Source organism: Anas platyrhynchos, chromosome 9 (genome assembly GCF_047663525.1).
Source record: "Anas platyrhynchos isolate ZD024472 breed Pekin duck chromosome 9, IASCAAS_PekinDuck_T2T, whole genome shotgun sequence".
NCBI classification, from domain to species: Eukaryota; Metazoa; Chordata; class Aves; order Anseriformes; family Anatidae; genus Anas; species Anas platyrhynchos.
The window spans coordinates 131,336-152,646 of record NC_092595.1 but is presented as its reverse complement, the minus strand read 5'-3'; the positions used below and the strand labels follow the sequence as shown (position 1 = coordinate 152,646).

Genomic DNA, 21,311 nt, shown 5'->3' with positions numbered 1-21,311 from the left:
AGATTTTTCTGAGAATTAAAAAAATAGCTTCAAAGAAGATTGTAGTTATTACAGATATTTTAAGCTGTACAATGAAATGTATAATTTTGAATGAGTGTACTCAGAGTTCAAAAAAAAAAAAAGAAGGCCCAAGAGACTGACAATTGTTTTTTTTAATAGAAGTCTTTACAATTTGCAAGTTTACAGTTGGCCTGGTATTCCTAAAGCTTCAGACATAACCATAATATAATGGATGTATGCTTGAAAAAATGCTATTGCAAATTTCAGTTAGGTGCTTTTTAAAAGTCCTAGGTTTCAGGTCCAATTTTGTTGCTTTTATTCAATTAAACTAGCTGGTACAAAAGATGTGCAGAATTTGAATAAAACAGAAGTATAGCCTTCTGCACTGAGTAGTCAGTTTAAATAATGGTAACAGTTAAGATTATCTTGAGCTTTGAATATCTATTATGCTTTTAATCACTGAAGAATGTGTCTTATCCCGCTCAGTGATAGGGCAGGAGAAGGATAATGTAGAAAGTTCATTCTGTGGAATTTCTGAGCCTCATTTCCATTTGAGTAGTACTGAAATTGCTTGGGAATGAAAAGTAAACATTCTTCCCCTGCCACCACCCCCCCCGGCTCCAATCCTTGAAGACCAGTCCTTGAAATCCTGGAAGACCATTTTAGCTATATTTTCCATTCTTTGTGCTAAAATTATATTTACAAGGGAACTGTGGTGGGTTAGAAGAGCTTATCCAAGTATGCATCAGTGTGCAAATGCCTCCGTGATAGCAGTAACCTCAGTCCTCCTTCTCATCAGTTTAGTGAATGCTGTACAAAGGGGAAACAAAGAGATCTGTAGATTCAGAAAGAGCAAGCTTAACAGGCAACAGAAAATCTGCATTTAAAGGGCCTGCCTTGCTTTTAGTTATGTCAACAAGGAGCAGACACACTAGGGGCAGCTGTTTTCACTTAGAGCTTTTAACAGTGCACTTAAAAAGTTGCATTCTTCAGACAGACTTAACAGAACTTATTTTCTCAGTAGTATACAAGCTATAGAGACAATGATAAAGACAACGAATAATGTAATTAAACTTAGTTATCATCAATTCAGATGAAAGATTTACAATCTGATAACAGTCTAAGCAGCAATTTGTGTTACAGTAGGTTGGCAGAAACTGAAAAAATTCCTTTGAAGATTACGTGTACTAACGAGGTTACCAGAATGTTTTGTTTACTCTTCACACAGAGAGACATTGTGCAACTTTTTATTGTATTCACCAAAGCAAACGGGGAGAGTAAAAAGGGTGGGGGGTGGGAAAGACAGAATATATAAAGGGAAATTGCATGTGCCCATCATTTCACATTTTCCACAAGGTTCATGAATTAAAAATGAAGCTATTCTTCCTAAATTTCATGCTATTTTCTTGCTGTTGCCAAACTGGGGCAGTGACCAGGGAGTACTACATTGGGATCATAGAGACAACATGGAACTATGCACCTGGCAATACAAATATCATCTCTGGACAGCTTTTTGCAGAAGAAGAGTAAGTAATACTGTTTATGCTGATCAAGTTTTATTTTACAGCACTGCCTGTTTTGGATAGTAGGACAAAGCTATTTTGTGAATCAATTGAAATTAAATGTTTACTAAGTAAGGAGAGACAAGGAAATGGCTATAAATGTCTAATGATGTTTACTTTGAATTAACAAAGTATCAGTGTTGATGGTAAGGCTTTTTCTTTAATGCTTGTAAACTCAGAAGTTTGGCACATTTGAAAAGTTCCTATTGGGCACAAGTTTCCTTTTTAGTTGTTCATCATTGGCAATGGTCATTTTCACTTGTCGGAGTTGCAGCAGCATAGATAGGGTGTTTCTTGTGAGGCAAGGAAGGTCCGTGAGAAAGAGAAACAGAGGGTAAGTATTGTGAAGAGGTGGGAAACACCCAGAAGACATGGATCATCAATAAAGAAAACTCAGATATAAAAGGCAGCAAAGAAAATGTTGAGATAGAAAAAAATATTCCTTTTTCTATTTTTTTCAGTGCCTTTAAAATGAAGTAGGACTGTACTAAAGTAAAAACAATGAAGAAATAGATCTGAAATGAAAAAAAAAAAAATCTCAAAAATACAGTTTTACTTAGTTTGTAGAAGAGGGATTAGATTTCCAGTGGTTTGTTTTCTCTAGTGAAAGCCAACAACATCTCAGCCATAACTTGCCACTTCATCATGTATGAGGCAAGGCAGTCAATGCTTCTTTTTTTATTTTTATTTATTTATTTATTTTACTCAAATGGAGAGATGTGTGATACAACATCAGTGATTCAATAGGTTAGTAATTCTGATAAATGGTGGAATCAAGGCATCTTGTCTAAAAAGTGAAGAGCAGTGTTTTCATATGATAAGCCCCCACTGTTCACTGCTTTTCTGTGCTCTGTGACAGCCTGCAATGTGCCCAAAACATTCAGTTTTTCAGTGGTTGTATGCCTGCAGTGGAGCTGTCCCCTTTTACCCTAATGTTCAGATCCTCTGATTCTTGTTCTTATGAACCCTTCAACTATGAGGCTGTGCTTGCATGGAAGATGTTTTTTATAGAGGCAGGGAAAGGTAAAAGGGACAAGTACAGTGTAGCTTCTGGAAGGAACACTACAATTAAATGGTAATTGTTTAAATTGTCCAAGAAGGGCCATAATATATTCCCTTGATTTAAATTGTGGCTGGAAATCTTGGTGCACTCAGACTTCAGTAACTTAACCTTTGCAAGCAAGTTTATGCTCTCCAAGCTTCACAGAGCTCTGCACTGATTTTTTTTTTTTTTTTTTTTAATTACACTTCAGATCTGTGTTTGCATATGTACAAATAATGCATCCCCGTGGGCTCAAAAGGAGCAAGTGTTCCGTTGTGGGGAACACTTTGCATTTTGGGGCACTATTAACTTGTTTCACAGTATGACTGCTGGGAACATGAAATCACATTGAGTTTAGGATAAGAAACGTATTTGCTCCTAGAGACAGATGTAGTTGTGCACAGCGCTATAGAGGCCTTTTCTTGTTTGACACCCTATTAATTAACACCATTTAAATATAAAATTTATATCTGACACTACAGATGTGTTTGTGTATTTTCTTTACAGGCAGGCTGAAGTCTTTCTCAAAAAAGGACCGCATAGGATAGGAAGCATTTATAAGAAGGCTATCTACACTCAGTACACAAATAGTTTATATGATGTAATAGTTGAGAAACCTTCCTGGCTGGGTTTGTTAGGCCCTGTTATTAAGGGAGAAGTTGGAGACTCTATTATTATTCACTTGAAAAACTTTGCTTCCAGAAGCTACACACTACATCCACATGGTGTAAGGTACACAAAGGAAAATGAAGGTAAGCTTGAGTCCGTTTTGTGTCAGAATTTATCAGAAGTTAACCATTCTTCTGAGTGTGATAGACTAAAGGGGCAAGTGCTTAATTAAATAAAGTTTTGAAACGAAACCCACTCAGTTTAAAATAGGAGCTGATTAAGAATTTTGTTATTTCTTCAAGAGTGAAATACAAAGCCAAAAGTGAAATTCATAAAGAAGGCAATTTTAAATCAACATTTCACCTGAACTAAGGGTAATACAGGGCCACAGGTATTGAGGGTATCTGAAGGAAAAACTAGCAGTGTTATTAAGAAAATGCTGTTAAAGGTGATAATTTATGGTTCAAAATTCCTAATGCTTTTCGTATAAATTTTATACAAGATGCACCTGATGGAGAAACAGCTACAACTGTACAATGGTGTACAGCTGTACAATTCATGATATAGAAGACTGACACACTTTAAGATGTATTGTAGGAATGCTATTGGGATTAGTGGTGATTTGTTGTTGGCAGTAGTGGGGAAATTTCAGGCTGTGGAACATTGCTCTAATTTCACTGAAATCAGTAGATTCCTTGGAGTTCTATAGGCAGAAAAGTGTCACAGCATTCTCTTCTGTTCAATTCTAACAGTGTTTCTGCAGCATCTTTTATACATACAGCAAACCGTAAGTACAAATGTCATCTGTCAGAGACAGCAACTCATCCATCCTGAGGAAATACTATGATGATTCTAGTTTCCTCTTTCGAAACTACTAGATATAGTGTGAGTACATGTTGTAGCTAGGCTGCAGCCTGACAACTCACTCTGCACCCCAATGAGAGTTTTATTTATTTCAATACTATTAACTGCAAACAAGACTGCACCAGAATGTAGCCACTAGAAGCTTGTTAATAGGCCTTAAAAGCAGGGTGTGAATTATTGAGAATATAACATTATGCCAAAAGTAGTTTTTGAAAAATTTTCAGTAGGAAAAAATATGAAATAGCAGCCTAACTTCTAATATTTTTTGAAGCTTTTCATTAGATCTAATACGTGACTTGATATGGACACATTTTGTTAGCAGAACAGCATGTTATGTAGTAGTATATGCAATTTTTGCAACAATGTTCAAAATTTTTTTTTTCTGTTGCTGTTATTTCAGCAACACCTGAATTCCTTAGGTCTATGTGCAATGTTTTAGAACAGATTCCAAGATTAATATTTAACAAGTGTTTTTACAAATATTTGAACTGTTGTCCTTTTAGCAGAAGTACATGGTGCCCTCCTAATAAATTTAGGACTAATTTAAAGTTCTGTTAGTCAAAGCACACCCATGGAAATCAAAGGCAAATAAGGGAACCCTTAAATGGAAGGAAAAGCTCTACTCATTTGATTTTAAGGATTTCTTTTACCTGTATTCAGACATTCAGTCCATGGTATTGCAACATGCAGTTAAGTTTAGAGCATGAAAGGTGCTGTTATATCTCAGCATGAAATGTGTTCTATTAATGTTGGCTGTGTGGCATTCCTCAGGTGCTTTTTATCCTGACAACACCAAAGATTTTGAAAAAAGAGATGATGCTGTGAAGCCTGGAAGCCAGTACACTTACATATGGGATGTAACCGAAGATCAAGGTCCAGCTGAGGGAGATACAGACTGCATAACCAGGGTTTACCACTCTCACATAGATGCTCCAAGAGATGTTGCCTCGGGGCTTGTTGGACCTTTAATAATTTGTAGGAAAGGTAAAACACAAATAAATAAATACATATAGCTATTGATAAATATAAATGAAATAATTTACTGGAAGAGGAAAAGATTAACTTTAATTTTGAAAGAGCAATTTATTGTCTTCACCATTAACTGTCTTTTAATACTACAGGATGTGATTTGATTTTGTGTGATGGTAAATATAATTTGTAGAATGTTTTGTCCGCGAATGTATATGAGTGAAATGTGTTCATGCTACTAATGTAAAAGGATCGTACTGATAGGAAGAACAAATGTTTTGTAATCTTATCATATACAATATTTATTCTTAGTGAAGTTCTTTTATGCCATCTACCAAGACCGTTTTTTATTTTCTGAACATGTCTGTAAGTTTATGTGTGCACTCAAGATAACTGACAAAATATCAAGTAAACATTAACCAGCCTTACAGATACTACACTTAAAACTGAAAACATAATGTCAGTTGCCAAAGAATATACTGCTTTCTTTTTCAGGTACAATGAATGAGGGCAGTGATAAACACATTGATGCTGAGTTTATCCTTATGTTCTCTGTGATTGATGAAAATCTCAGTTGGTATCTAGAGGATAATATCAAGACATACTGTTCTGAGCCTTCTAAAGTTCGCAAAGATGATGAGGACTTCCAGGAAAGCAATAAAATGCACTGTGAGAGAACTTTATATTAATGCCACTTGTCATTTATATGAAGTATTGTTTTTTATGGGTTGTCTCTCTTAAAGTTTTTTTTTTGTTTGTTTGTTTTTTAAGCAGAATAATTCTTTCTTGGAGAATTAAGCTTCTTTTAAATTAAAAAAAAAAAAAGTGATGTCAGGTATTTTACAATTCAGCCTTTGGAATTGTGATACAAAATTCATACATACTAAAAATTTTGCCAGTACTTTTTTGGCAGTATAATTTCCCAGGCATTCTAAACACTTATAAGATTTTTTTTTCTAAGTCCAAAACTCTATGCTATATAATGTTGCAGTTTAGAAAAACAGTTTTTACTGTTAGTTTCAACATAGAAACTAACAGTAAATGGCTCTGACATGGATTCCAGAACGACAGCAAGAACTGCAGATAGATGTGAAGATAAAGTGTGTCTGATATGCTTAACTTTCAAAGGTTCAATATTTTGTTTTGAATGTCTTTCTATCCCAAAGAGCAATGATTGTATGACACCCATTTTTGAACTAAATATTCTTAACTCTATGAATAAATAACCTTTTATGTTTGTTTTCAAGCCATCAACGGGTATGTGTATGGATACCTCCCAGATCTCACAATGTGTGTGGAAGATAAGGTAAAATGGCATCTTTTTGGCATGGGTAACGAAGCTGATATCCATGCAGCCTACTTTCACGGACAGACCTTAATAGAAAGGCATCATCGAGTTGACACCATCAACCTCTTCCCAGCCACATTTATTGATGCTGTCATGATACCAAGGAGTCCTGGGGAATGGCTGCTGAGTTGCCAAGTGAATGACCATATTGAAGGTAAAGAATAAGTTACAGGTTTTTTTTTGTTTTGTTTTGTTTTTCCCCAGCTTGAGCTGCCAATTGAATGAGTCTTTTTAGCATGACTCCTGACATGGTTATATGCCAAATGATATTCTCTAGGTAACAAAGCTCTTTCTCGTAACACCTGAAATGCCTAAAAGTGTATTAGATACTTTTGCAAACTTCAGCTTTAGACAAAAGATATCATAATGTTTGCCTCTTACTGAAAGTAACTGATCACAGTTTTCTGTTTGCCAGCAAAAAAAGTTGGCACTAATCCCATATTTGGGCAAGGGCATAGGACAGACAGGTTAACTTACCTGCTGACAAAGACATGTTCTGGAAAGTACATTGGCTAATTATCAAAGATGATCTGCATTTGTCTTCCTTGAATCTTCTAGTATTTCCAGTGTTTGTTAACATTATGAAATACTTAGAAGCTAATCCCACGCTTCCATATGATCTTGATATATGATCTTATATCCCTCTAAGTGAGTAACAGAAGTCTTTGCCACAAAAGTGGAAATAAACACAGAACTCAAAATCATGCTCCAAGATCTGAAAATTCTGATATAGAAAGGAATATGTTTAACCTACAATTTCAGCTACAGGGGATATAAGTTTGGAGTTAACTATCACACAAAGCAGTATCCTGAAGTGGAAACTTCATGGGCAATACTTAAATAGATAGATAGAGATAGATATCTCAATAGATAGCTCAATATATAGCTGTAAAAAGCCTCTCTCTCTCTTTTTTTTTTTTTTTTTTTTGTATCATTTGTACCTTAAATTATTATTTTTTTATTATTATTTGTAAAGGACATTTGTTAATGGATCTTTCTCCAAGAGTGCAGAGATCCAGGATTTTCATAAATAAACCATTGATTAGAGTTAGAGGAAACGTGGTTCATCTTGTAGTACCTAGCCTTGGTTCACTGCCATCTAACAGTACACTGTTTTCACTCCAGCCTAATCTTTTCTGTAACTACCCTGTTAGTTGTATCTTTACAAGCAGAATTCCATTCACCACACCTGTCTACCTACCATAGACACTACGGTCATAACTCTATAGCCTTGCTCAGCTGGTCTACATGCTTTTATATCATTCATCTGTTCTTTATTTGTGATTTGTATATCCATCAACGGTATGGGAATCCTCCAGGGAAAAGAAGAAACTATTAGAAGCATGGGAAGAAAAATAAAGTGTAGCTTCTTCTCCTTAGTTTTCTCTACCTCCTTATTTTTTTCCAGGTGGTATGCAGGCCCTTTTTACAGTAAAAGATTGTAGGAAATACACAACAGATCAGAATGAGAGTGCAAAGATAAGACAGTACTTCATTGCTGCTGAAGAGATTATCTGGAATTATGGCCCATCTGCAATGAATCATTTTACAGGACAAGAATTAATTACTGACAGGTAAATGTCTCTAGTGGAGAAGTTTAACTTTCAAGCAGAATTGATAGAGCATGCTAAATAAGGTAAGCCTTATGCTAGAATTTACTTCTAACCAGAATTTCTCATTTCTCTGCTCTGCTTAATTATTAATGCTGAGATAAATATCCAAACAAATCAAGACTATTCCTTCCCTTGTAATCTTAATATAAATCTTCCTATAATGTTAGTAATTTCACTGGGATAAAGATTAAAATTAATATCATATGTAGACGATCACCTTTGACATTTCAAGTTGGTTGATTACTCTGAGTTAGAGAGCTGGAGTTCATGGTCAACACCTTACCTGATGAAAATCCATGATAACTTCATCTCAACCAGCAAATCGTTTGTACACGGTGGCTTTGCCACTTGCTCTCTGTCTGTATGTTTAAGATCTGGATGGAGTCACTGAATATATTGATTCCTCTGCTTTTTATTCACTGAAATGAGTTAAGTAATACTAGTAATACTTATCTGCTCCACACCTGACCTGCTTGTAAAAAATTGAAAGGTCCTTTTTTTTTTTTTTTTTTCAAGAGTAAAAGTGTACACTAAATCTCTATAACTTCTGCTTAGATGTTACATATTCTCTGTGTTTGTATATACTGTTGAAGTATGTATAACTGTTAATAAAAAGAACTTTTGGAAGAGTAGACTTAAGGCTACAAAATGTCAGTTAGAAATCCTTGTTGATGGCTCTCATGCTGGTTTATAAGGGCAACATAGAAGAATGTCTTTCCCTTAAAGAAAAATTGGTGAAGAATAATGGATTTCTGCACATCCTTATATGGAACTATGTATAAGTGCATGCTGAGATCACTGACTGGAGACTCAGAAGACAATCTCAGTATTTGATATGTTAGAGAATAGGATTGAGGTCCTGACTGCCTTTATAAAGCTGAGCATTATCACTTAACTGTTTTCATCCATTACAATTTCTTTCACACAGTGAATCTCAGATTTTTTTTGAACAAAGTGAGACAAGGATTGGTGGCTCTTATAAAAAAGCCATTTACAAGGAATACACAGATGGTACTTTCATGGAACAGAAAAAAAGGATCCCAGAGGAAGTACACCTTGGACTCTTAGGTAAGACATTTAGAATGATTTCACATCAAGAGTTTTTCACAGTAAAGTATCGCTTGCAATGACTGGCCAACAGTGCCCCTCCACCTTCTCCCTCCTTGGCATTCCCTTCCTCCTGTGGACACTGGTGCCTGTGGCTTCCTCGAACAGACATCTCAGGGTGTAAGAAAAGCTCTTGAAGACAATGCTGAGGTGGCCCCATGTCTGTGGGAATATGCCATGGTCACCAAAGGTCAGGTATGCATTTCAAGGCCAGGTTATGGAGATCTAGCCCTATTTATAACCTGCCTGATTCTGGCAGGGCTTTGGGATGAGTTTGAGGTTGGTACTAATGTCTGTAGATCCCTTTAGAAAGGGAGGAACTGTCCTGTGTTGTATCAGGCCTTCATGAGAAACTGGGAGGTGAGCACTCCAGTTGCAGCTGGGGTGCCATGAGATTTGGGCCATATGGCAGGAACCTGGTTTGTGGTTGCATAAGCTCAGGGGCAGTTCCTTGTGGCAGGAAAAGCAGACAGCCATTCCTATGAGTTTGTGTTAACCACTACATCACTTGATACAAAAACCTTGTAATTAGACCATGTGCTCTTTTCTAGGACCCATTATCAAGGCAGAAGTGGGTGAGAGCATCAGGGTGACTTTCCGAAACAATGCCAGCCGCCCATTCAGCATTCAGCCCCATGGTGTGAGTTACCGCAAGAACAACGAGGGGGCACTGTACCGTGCTGCCTCCAGAGGTGCGCCTGTGGACAGGGACATTGCAAGCACCAGAGAACAAGTTGGCATATATGTTAATGCATTAAAGGTGGCAAAACAAACAAGTTTTATTGGGCTTAAATCCTAATATTGATTTTTATAACAGATAGTGAATCTCGAGCTTCCCATGTTAGTCCTGGTACTACATATACATATGAGTGGAACATACCAGAAGATGTGGGTCCCACAGACCAAGATCCTGACTGTTTAACCTGGCTCTATTACTCAGCTGTGGACGCAGTCAAAGACACCAATTCTGGCCTTGTGGGTCCACTTTTGGTGTGCAGGAAAGGAGCTCTACTTCCTTCTGGGAAACAGGTCAGTCAAAGAGGAAAAAAAATGATATCATTTGCATCATCATAACTGAATCTGCTTTATCTTCTTAAACTGGGCCCACAGGGCCTGCCACATTAATGACTAATGACCACCCCCCTCCACATCACTATCTCACTCATTTGCTTAGGGGAACACATAAAATGAAAAGAAGTGCATTTTGTTTTTAATTAAAAAAAAAAAAAAAAAAAGGAAATTAGTTTGGTCCCAGATAAGTAGACACTGTACTGTGAAAAAAACATCATTGCAGTGAATAATCACCAGCCTTCAAGTCTTAGCTAGGAGGAGAATGAATGAAGTTTAGAGGCTTTCAAGGCCAAAATATGAATTAAATTCTGGAGGCTGTTTCTGCTGGTAGAAAGAGCATTAGCAGAAGATACCTACCCACCAGATACAGCAGTTAGATAGCTTTGAGGTTGTCTGAATGAAGAATCAATATATGCATCTTCTCCAGTTTTTGAATTATTCTCAAATTGTTATGAGTTTGATTTTTTTTTTTTTTTTCACAGATTTTTCTTTTTTTCCTGACATCGTCTGTTCACTCATTTCTATTTTTCTTTGTGCTATTTCTTCTCAACAGAAAAATGTTAACAGGGAGTTTTTTCTACTTGCCACAGTATTTGATGAGAATTTAAGCTGGTACTTGGATGACAATATTTTGATGTTTACGTTAAATCCTAGTAAAATTGACAAAGATGATGAGCACTTCCAGGAGTCTAACAAAATGCACTGTAAGAAAATTATTTATTACAATTAGCTAGTCAAATGCTTCTTTTCTACAGTTTTGTGTTTCAGTTTTGTGATTTCATAGTGGAGATTGGGAGACTGTATATCAGCAGAGATGCTTCATTCCTTTCCATTGGAACAAGCCTGTATTTGAATGCAAGTCAATTTCAGCTCAGTGTGGCCATCCATTCAAAACATAATGGCAGCTGTTCAGTGTCTTGCATAGCAGTCATATATTTAGCACTGTTATATACCACTTTTAGCAGCCCATGTGCAATCCCTACAAACGCAGCCCCCTAGCAAGAGGAAAACTGACCTCTGCGCTATAGATGACATGGCTGAAAACAGGATTTTGTGTCTGGCTGATTCTGGATTCCCTTACCAGCATTGCAGATACAATATTACAAATATTGCAATGAAAATCTTTACCGTTTTAATAGGGCAGAACCAAGCTTCACAGTGAGTTTTTTGATACTGCAGCAAATTATTTGAAGTTTCACATGAAAGAACATTTTTATCTTTAGTCCCTAGTCCTGCAAATACTTTCTAACCTTTAAACACATTTGCCTGTGAACTTCCTAAAATTTCCCTCTGGTATTTCTACTGTTTACAGAGCTTTGGTACTGAGAATTCAGTGGTACCTGTGAGGCCCAGGCTTTGAAAGGTTTGCATAGGAGAGCCTAGTAAGAATTAACTCAAACAACAGTTTGGATTATCTCCACTGTGTGGCTGTAAATGTATACATTTACAGGGTATAAAGCAATGGAAGTTGCAGGTGGCCAGGTTAGCTTGCTGTGCTTTAGACACAGTGAGAACTTCAGATACAGTGAGAATAAGTGAGAACAGTTCGAAATTGTTTTTGAAAGTTGTTTTGCTTGATTTGATTCTCTAGTTTTGTTGTTGTGATAAAGTATTTTACTATTGGTATTTTTGTGAGTCTAAGGCATCACATTACATGTTAGGTGTTATTTAAGTATTATATTTAAGTGTTATTTAATTTGTATTGCAGATTTAAGTTGTGTTAATGAAAGTGGGTTTTGCTTCCTCAAATCTTCTACAGCTATTAACGGCTATATGTATGGTAATCAGCCTGGGCTTGAGATGTGTAAAGGAAATGTTGTTTCCTGGCATTTGATGGGCTTGGGGTCTGAAGTGGATGTTCATGGGATATACTTTTCAGAAAACACATTCGTAACAAAAGGAACAAGAAGGGATACAGCAAATCTGTTTCCACATACGTTTCTCACAGCTATTATGAAGCCTGATTCCAAAGGTAAATGTCTAGTTGGTTTTATTTGTTTGTTTTTAGCCTGTATCCCAGACACAGAAGTATTATGTTGCTACAGAAGTTCATTGCAGCACTTCCTCCGATTGGCCTAAAAGTTGCTGGAGGCCATTGCCTGGCAGAGGTTCTCTTGCCACAATTCACAGCTCATTTGCAACAGGCAAACATTCCCAATGAGGCCCAGAACAGCCCTTTTAGGGCACCTGTTCTTTACCCTAAGCACTTTGACGTGCTTGTATAGCGCTGCTGCCAAATAGGAAGGATCATGTTTTCCCACTGACCCTTGCCAGATTTTGGGAGCAGTCACTCTTCCAGCTCTGGTGTGCCATGCCTACCTGCAGGAAGGTGTTCTTATGTGCCAAAGGTTGCAGAATGGTGGACTCAAACAATTTAAAGCAGGCTCTTATTTCTTCCTTTTTTCTTTCACATGTTGGTGACAGTCTTGTCTATGTACATAAAACTATGTGACAAAAAAAAAAAAAAATAAACACATTTGATTGCCTCCATGGTACTGTGAAGCACTTTCTTATGAGCATTTTATGCTTAGATAGAAACTCTAAGTAGGAGGTATTTTGATCCTTGGAATACAGCATAGTGTGTAAACTGTATGTAAGCTTCTAACACTAAAGTCTTGATTTTCCTAGTTTCTATGTCTGTGTTGAATTATATTGCTACAAGTAATCATGTTACATAAAGAATCTCAATCTTCCTTGATCAATAGCCTGTGTTTTGGTCTCTAAATTTTAAACCAAAACAGATAATGCAGTTTCAAGAGCTACAATAACAGATTTTTGTCTTCAAGTCTTTGTTTCTGGTACAATCTCTAGGAGTTTTTGAAGTGTCATGCCTGACAACAGATCACTACACAGGGGGCATGAAACAGAAATATGAAGTGAAACAATGCCATTGGTGGAATGTGGATCCCTCCCTATATCTGCATGGAAAGACTTACTATATTGCTGCAGTGGAAGTTGAATGGGACTATTCTCCTAACAGGACATGGGAATTTGAGCGACACCAGTATCATCAGGAAAGGTACATTGGAACGTACACAAGGGGAAAAAGATGGGAAAAAGCAAACAAACAACTTATCCTCTGAACAATTTCCTCCTTGCAATCCAAGCATTTCTATACACATTTTCTTTGCATATACATTTTTAGGGCTCACTTGAATTTGTAGTCCTTCCAGTAATGTTGTCATATAACTGAGAGACAGACATCATAATATTCATGAAATGGTCCAGCACAAATATTATGTGTGGAAGCTGCAGGATTTATTGGATCCTGGATATTGCATGTGTGTTTATTACTTACTGATGCTGATACAGTCCTTGCTGTGGAATGCTTAAATTATTCAATAAGTTGTAAATAAGATGACAGCTTTGTCCTGATGATTAATTATATGATATAATGGTTGTTTGTCTCATGTTTATCTGAACTCTGAATAAGGTTTCTTTTCACTTCCCTTATTTCTTTAACTTACACAAGATGAGATGTTAAGTTCATGACAGAATCTACTTACGGTGAAGCTTGTCAACTTGTTGTTTTATTCCCAGTATTTGCATCTTGCTGAGAGTGAAATGATAGGATCTAATAATTCATGCCAATTAGCAGAAGAGGATAAATAATTAACTGATGAGTTTGTGTGTGACCCTTCTGCCTATATAGCTTCAACTGAGCATTAAGTAGATTCTGTCTATATTTGCTTATTGACTCAGTTATGTGTGTGTGTCTATATATACATGTATATATGTCCAGCCTGACAGAAGATTTCCTTGTCCTGCATGCCATAGAGAACTCTTTCATAGTCCTAAACATAAGTAGTATGGACTATGCTGTTACTTGATTTTTTTTTATTTTATTTTTTTTCTCCAACGCCATGATCTCAGCAGAGAATCAATCCCTCATGTTTCAATTCAGCAAGGCATGTACGCTTTACAAGTTTAGGCCTCATTTCAGATCAATAGAAGTTGCTGAAGACTTTATTTTTCAGTATGCATGTTGTTGGATGACCTTGTCATTTGAGTCATCTCCTAGGCCAAGCACTCAGCATTCTCTCAACCACTGTAGTCAATCTACGGTGTGTTTATTCTCTTGTGGGTTAAGTGACCTCCCAGCCTAACAGAGTGTTTTCATGTTGAAGACACCAGTGGCCTGTGAGATCCTGTGAGAGTACTGTTCCACTGAGCTAGATTTTTGTTTGATGGTTAATTAAACAACCTGCAAAAGAAGGTATAAAATACATGAAGAAATGTAAGATATATTCTCATGTCTATTTTCTGTGTTTTGTTTTGTTTTTAATTCTTATTATTTTGTCTTGGTTTGGTTTGCAGCCCTGGCAATACGTTTTTAAATAAAGAAGACAAGTTCATTGGCTCAAAGTACAAAAAGGTAGTATATCGCGAGTACACTGATCAGACATTCAGTACTCCCAAAAACAGAGCAGAGGGGGAGCATCACCTGGAAATTCAAGGTATAGTCATCATGAAGTTCAGTTTCAGAATTGAGGAAAAAATGCAGAGGAACAAAACAAGCAGACACTACTTGAACAATACTGAGTATGGTCCTAGCCACACAAAGTGCCTAAAGCCACATGGAATTGCTATTTACATATTACAGTGCTTTTCTTGCAAGATAACATTGCTTGCTTCACAAAAGAAAAAAAAAATCAATTAAAAAATCTTTGTTTGCTGCCTGATCACAGGCCATTGTTTTCAAAGCTGGCATTTTGGGCACCAACATCCAAGCCGACTTCAAATACATAGTACTTGTGAAAGTGGTCAGAGCTTCTAAGATGCAGGCCTCTAATTAGATGCCTAGCTTCAACTACTCAAATTATAATATCATAGTGAATGCACATTATCCATGTCTAGTTTGTAGCTGAATTACGATTATATCTCAAGGTTGTTGTGTATTTCAACACCCTAAACTGTTTCTCTCCGGTCTGATCCCTTGTAAAACCAGCTTAATCTTTCTTTTCAATACAACAGGGCCACTGCTTATGTCCAATACTGGAGACAGAATTACAATAGTTTTTAAGAACCTGGCATCAAGACCTTATTCTATACATGCTCATGGAGTGAAAACAGACAGTTCTGTTGTTGCTGTAACCAACCCAGGTATCAAAGCACCCTTGTTTATTTCCAACAGGTAACATCGAGCCTTCTAGTAAGGTTTAGCAAGCTTTTCTTTCAGGACAGCAGGAAAACCTTGGAGTTCTGGTTTTCTTGGTTTTGTGTTTTGTTTTGTTTTGTTTTTTTTACCTCAGATTCTTACATTTTGAAGCTGATACGTCTGCAACTAAAATGCCCTTCATAACTATTGCTATATATCCTATTCCTTGACAAATCAGTAATTTTTTGACATGACTTTGTTGTACCTTTTAAGACAGCAAACAGGTTTGTCTACAGAGGGAGAGCATGGCTTGTGCTGGCTATTATTTTAAAAGTTATTGTGATATTTACAAAAGATACGGGATTTTTTTTTTTTATTCAGTATGGTAAACTGGACAGTGCAGCCACACAAAAGAATATTGGGAAGAAATTTCAGTGATCTGCAGAAGACAACTAACAATAAGAAGCTAGGCAATGCAGTAACTGGGAAGAGGAAGATCAAGACCAATATAAACTGTAAATGGAGATAATATCTGATAATACCTGTTTCAGGACTTTTTACAGATCAGCACACAGAAAAATTCTAAAATTCATCAATATTTATTTATTTAATTCAGGTGAAACAAAAATGTACATCTGGAAAATACCAGCAAGATCTGGTTCTGAGAGAGGTGATCCACAATGTATTGCATGGGCATACCATTCAACGGTGGACATCATTAAGGTATATTACTAGTATCAGTCTAAAATATTTTGTCCGTGACTTCAGCATTCATATACCTACAGTGAAAGGAAGACAAGTCTGATGCTTTCTCTGTAAAGTTGTTCCCTTATGATACCTTTGAATTTAAAGGCCTCTTGAATAATGCAAGAAAGTAAGGGCAGAATTTGAAAGTCATAGTCCCCTGCTACTCATACAGATCACCTCATGAATATTTTATTTTTAAAGATATCACTTTATAGCTCCCTCAATATCTCAGCAATCATGTGTGGAAAAACTAACACAGACTGGCGGAACATAAATCTGCCTTTTTCACACAAGCATCCATTAACTTAATATGAGCAATCATTTTTAATAGAAAGTAATGTATTCTTTCCTGTGTGTCTGTCCTTGTTTTGTTTGGGATATGGTTAGCTTTCTTCACAGTAGCTTTCATGGTGCTTTGTTCTGGAGTAATGATGGAAAATAGTGTTGGTAACACATTGATGTTTTAGCTTTTGCTGAGAACTACCTACAGAGGTGTTTGTTTCTCACATTGCCTTGCCGGCCAGGAAGCTGGGGTTGCATAAAAGGCTGGGAGGGACACAACTAGGACAGCTGGCCTCAGCTGACCAAAAGCAGATTCTGTATCAGATGGGGCTGTGTTCTATAAGAAAAGCTGTGGAGGGGGAGGTGGGATGCTCAGAGTGATGGTGCCTGTCTTCCCCAGGAACTGTTACGAACGAGCCCGGCTGTCCTGGCAGTACTGACCATCAGCCTGCCACTGGGGAGTAGTGAATGTACTGCTCATTTTGCTTTGTGTGCATATGCAGTTTTTGCTTTATTTCATAACCTGTCTTTATATCAACACACTTTTATCTTTCCAATTCTCTCCCACATCCCATGGTGAGAATGAGTGAGCAGCCACACGGGGCTCAGCTGAAAGCCAGGGTTTACTCACAATGGTGTCTCAATAAACATTTATGGAAGAGTGCCAAGTTATTTAATATCAACAGTGTGAAATGTTTTTAACGGAAAACAGCTGAAAAACACTAAAGCTTACAAAGAATTTTAAAAAAAAAAAAAAAAGAGAGAGAAAGAAATTAAAATGAAATAAATGTTTATTTCAAGCAAGAAATTAAAAAGATAGTTTTTCTCCATAGTCCATTGTACTTAACCCACACGTAACAATGATTAAATAACCTTATTTATCTGGCACTGACTACCTTTATTGTCAGATAACAACAGCTGTAAAAGTAACAAGAGGATTCATGTTTGTCATTAAAAAAAAAATGTTTCTGCTTTTATTAGTCTTAAAATTATTTATTTTTTAATTTCAGGACACTTACAGTGGATTAATAGGCACACTTGTTGTGTGTGATAGGCATTATTTGCCATCATTTCATACTAAAAAGAAAGTTCAATTTGCTCTTCTGTTTATGATTTTTGATGAAAATGAGTCATGGTACTTGGATGAAAACATTAAAACTTATTCTACCAACCCACACCATGTTGACAAAGAGGATGAGGAATTCCTTGAAAGCAACAAAATGCATGGTACGTTTCCCAATTTAGTTGGCCTAACTCTGGAAACACTACAAAACTATGCGTTCAAAAGTACTGTATACAAATTTGACATTCTTATCTTCCTGAATTTCCAGTTACAGGGTGGAAGGCCTGAAAAATTTCACTCACGCTATTTGAAAATATTGTTGCTGCCATTGAATGACCTCTTTTAATCTATAAAAAAAATAATAAAAAGTCCATGTTGAAATGTTCAGGACAAAAAGAGTAAAAAGCAAATTTGAAATTTAATGCCAGCAAGTAATCTGAATAGGTTGGTAATATGCGTCCTGAAAGTGTCCTCATAATGCTTACCCTTTTTTGAGAGCCATAGGAAATGCAGGCCTTCAAGAACTGTAGCACAGGTATTGGTGTAAAGTAAAGCATTTTACTTTTAACTACCTCTTGCTTTCTAGTTATGTGTGGAAGTTACAAACAGACCCAATCATAATATGCTATCTCTTTTGGTAAGATAACAATGCATCAATTCATTAAAATAAAAACATATATATATATATATATATGTATATGTATATATATCTATACCTATCTATAGATCTATAGATTATATATATAGATCTATAGATTATATATATAGATCTATAGATCTCTATATATAGATATATCTATCTATCTATCGATCTATAGATAGATAGATATAGATAGATAGATATATACATACCATGCCATTCAAAGCAGCCACTTTTGCCTGGCAGTAGCTTTCAACTCTCATACTCTCTTAAAGCCTTGAGAATAACAAGAAACAAAATCTTTTATTTTTCTTGTTCCTTCTTTCTAGCCATTAATGGAAAAGTGTTTGGAAATTTACACGGTCTTACAATGCATGTTGGAGATAAAGTAAGCTGGTATTTGATGGGAATGGGCAATGAAGTAGATATTCACACAGCACACTTCCATGGCCACAGCTTTGACTATAAGGTAACTGGTTCTTCCCATTCATTTCTTGCCATGTTAAGTGTAAGAGGTAGAGCAAATATCAGGAAGCATCACTGTTTTTGAAAAGTCAGATGTTACAATATTAAGACTTGTAATTTGACCTTCAAGTCTTTTCATGCCCCAAATCTATATTTGATCAAGACACAAAAAACAGATCCATCTGCCAGTAGCATTTTTTGGCTGGTAATTTCACAAGTTGCTTTGACAAAGCAGCTGTGAATTTCAGAACCACAGACCGGTTTGGGCTGGAAGGGACCTTAAAGCCCACCCACTCACATGCCTTGCAGTGACCCTTCCCCCCAGCCCAGGCTACCCAAATCCCATCTAGCCTGGCCTTGGGCACAACCAGTGATGGGGCAGCCCCAGCTGCTGTGGGCAGCCTGGGCCAGGGCCTCACCACTCTCATGGTGAAGAATTTCTCTCTTATATCTCACCTAAATCTACACTCTAGATTAAACAAGAAATTTAGTATTTTCATGACTGTGATATGAGAACTGCACTTTTTTACCTTTATTTCCACTTAGTTTCCATTTTATTCATATTTTAAGCACAAAGTGAGTATAGAAAAACTCTTCTATAGAAATGACATACAGTAGATATCTTTTTACTCAGGTGTGATTAAAAGTTTGGTGGGAGTATGAGTAAAGGGTAGTTTGTTTTACTGCCATCTGGTTATGCCACACTGTTTAACGATTGCTTGTTCTCATCTGGAAGCAAACAGGAGTTTACAGGGCAGATGTCTTTGATTTGTTCCCGGGGACATTTCAAACCGTGGAAATGATCCCACAGAACCCTGGAATATGGCTATTGCACTGCCATGTCACGGATCACATCTATGCAGGCATGGAAGCAACCTATACAGTGCTTCCAAAAGAAGGTCAGTTCATCTACCCCAGCAACATTAATTAGGAATCTGAATCCAAAAGAATTCTGAACATTCTTGTATCTACAAAGTTAATACTATTTAAAAGCAACTTTCATGTACTAAAAAGACAGAGCACAAGGTATGAGTTATGCTAATTGACAGACAGAGAGCAGTACTACAAAATGTGTATGTCTATGTGTGTATATATATATACAATATAATACATGACTATACTTATACATGTAAGTTAGGTTGTTAAACACCATCTAGTTATATATGCCTGATTTAAAGAATACATTTTGCCAAACTTGTGCAGATGATAAAAAAAAAAAACTGACTCAGACTACACAGAAAGAGATGAATAAGAAGACTTCTATGTCTAGAAGCAGTATGTTGGATTTTTCAGTATCAGCTAAGTATAGTCCAGTGCATTAAAACGTACACTTCGGTGCATTTTAAAACTGTTCTTAAATCTAACTCAGGATGTGTGAAAGGTTCAGAGATCCATTGCTCTCATCTTCAACTCTGTTATCTATATGCACAGGCTCTTCTTTTGATGGAACAGGTATAACAAAAGCTATTTTTCCTCCTTACAGACAAACAGTCTTTGTTGCCAAAATTATTCAATCAGATCAAGTGTAAAGGTACGACAGACATGCAAGAATGAAGAAAACATTTTACCACAATGATTCTCTGAGGTCTGCCTTCAGTGAAGAACTGCTTGAGAAGTCTGGACAACTCATCTCATCTATTGGTGTTTTAGAAGACATCATTTGGTGGCCCACAGTTAACAGAAGGACCATAGACTGAGATAGATGAAAAGATATAATAGCTTATATTTTTCCTTAAATAAAAATCATACCTTGCAAGCTAACCATGTTCTAGGTGATGCCTAATGCATAGTATTTAAGTGCTGAGAAACATTAAGAGCTAAATCAAAGGTACTTTCCACGTTATGTTTATTGTTTTTAATTAGTAAGTAACCGTGTAACAACAAAATTAATTTTAGGTATTTTTTCCTAGCTTTGATGTCCCATTTTACTAGTCAGACATCATAGTAGCTATTCCACAGAGAATTGGAATTCAATTATCCAATTATTCACTTTATCTCCAGGTTCTTGAATTACTTTATAATTTTATTTCAAGATAGTGAATTTAAAAGATGCAATGTCTGACTTACCGCAGTTGCACATAGTTCATAATTGTTTGTGGTTTTATGTTATGAAAATAAGTACAAAAGAGACAGTTATGATGACATAAGTCTGATAAAATTAAGACAATGAAGGGTAAAATACGGTGACTAGTATACCTAAGAGCTTTGCCCTAAATCCTGAATAGCTACATTTTGTTTCTATTGTTGTAGTGCATAGCTAGACAAATTAAGCACTTCTTGACAGCTGGAAGCAACAGTACTACTGCTTGACCGATTCTAGGTCAAAAACGTAAGCAGCAAGAACAGGTATCTTTGTACCATCCAGTTGTGTTTTAAAAACCTGACTGCCCAAGTTAGAGCATAGCTCTCCCTTTGGCTCATCTGATCCCTCACTTGTAATATATAACAGGGAAGAATATATTATACAGACAGACAAAGCAAAATACCTGCGGCTTTACAGCTTACCAGTGTAAAGGACATTTCTTCTCTGTACCAAGTCTAAATTGCTCTGCCTTTTTTTTTTTTTTTTTTTTTGAAAAACAGGAAGTTTCTGTTAAAATCAGATGACTCCCTGCTAGTAAATTAGATAACTGATTTTGGCTGTATCAGACCTGCCACATAAAGAAGTTAAAACTACTCTGTTTGTTTTGTCTTGGATGTTTTATTTGGAATGTAGATGATCTCTTCTAATTTTTTACTAGTTAACGTAATGTTACAGCTTCAGTGAAATTGGAGTTGAGACTATATCAACTAATTAGGCCTTTAGCTGTTTACAGGATCAGAGGATCATT

At 36.4% G+C, this 21,311-nt stretch overlaps 1 protein-coding gene across 1 annotated transcript; it reads left to right on the top strand.

Moving 5' to 3' along the window:
• The first annotated feature begins 1,291 nt into the window (after nt 1-1,291).
• CP (ceruloplasmin) lies at nt 1,292-20,241 on the top strand. Its single transcript, XM_005023622.6, has 19 exons — nt 1,292-1,526; nt 3,112-3,356; nt 4,849-5,061; nt 5,542-5,715; nt 6,294-6,548; nt 7,803-7,968; nt 8,936-9,075; nt 9,666-9,806; nt 9,932-10,143; nt 10,739-10,889; nt 11,945-12,157; nt 12,997-13,204; nt 14,503-14,642; nt 15,160-15,288; nt 15,900-16,006; nt 17,323-17,539; nt 18,345-18,484; nt 19,217-19,379; nt 19,964-20,241. Exons 1-19 carry the CDS (start codon nt 1,327-1,329, stop codon nt 20,032-20,034), a joined length of 3,285 nt encoding a protein of 1,094 aa, XP_005023679.1. The 5' UTR covers nt 1,292-1,326; the 3' UTR covers nt 20,035-20,241.
• Nucleotides 20,242-21,311: the final 1,070 nt, after the last annotated feature.

Coding starts and splice junctions, on each gene's coding strand:
- CP (XM_005023622.6), top strand. CDS start 1,327: ATGTGCCCATCATTTCACATTTTCCACAAGGTTCATGAATTAAAAATG. Junction 13,205..14,502: donor CACCAGTATCATCAGGAAAG/GTACATTGGAAC, acceptor TTTGGTTTGCAG/CCCTGGCAATACGTTTTTAA. Junction 16,007..17,322: donor CAACGGTGGACATCATTAAG/GTATATTACTAG, acceptor TTTTAATTTCAG/GACACTTACAGTGGATTAAT.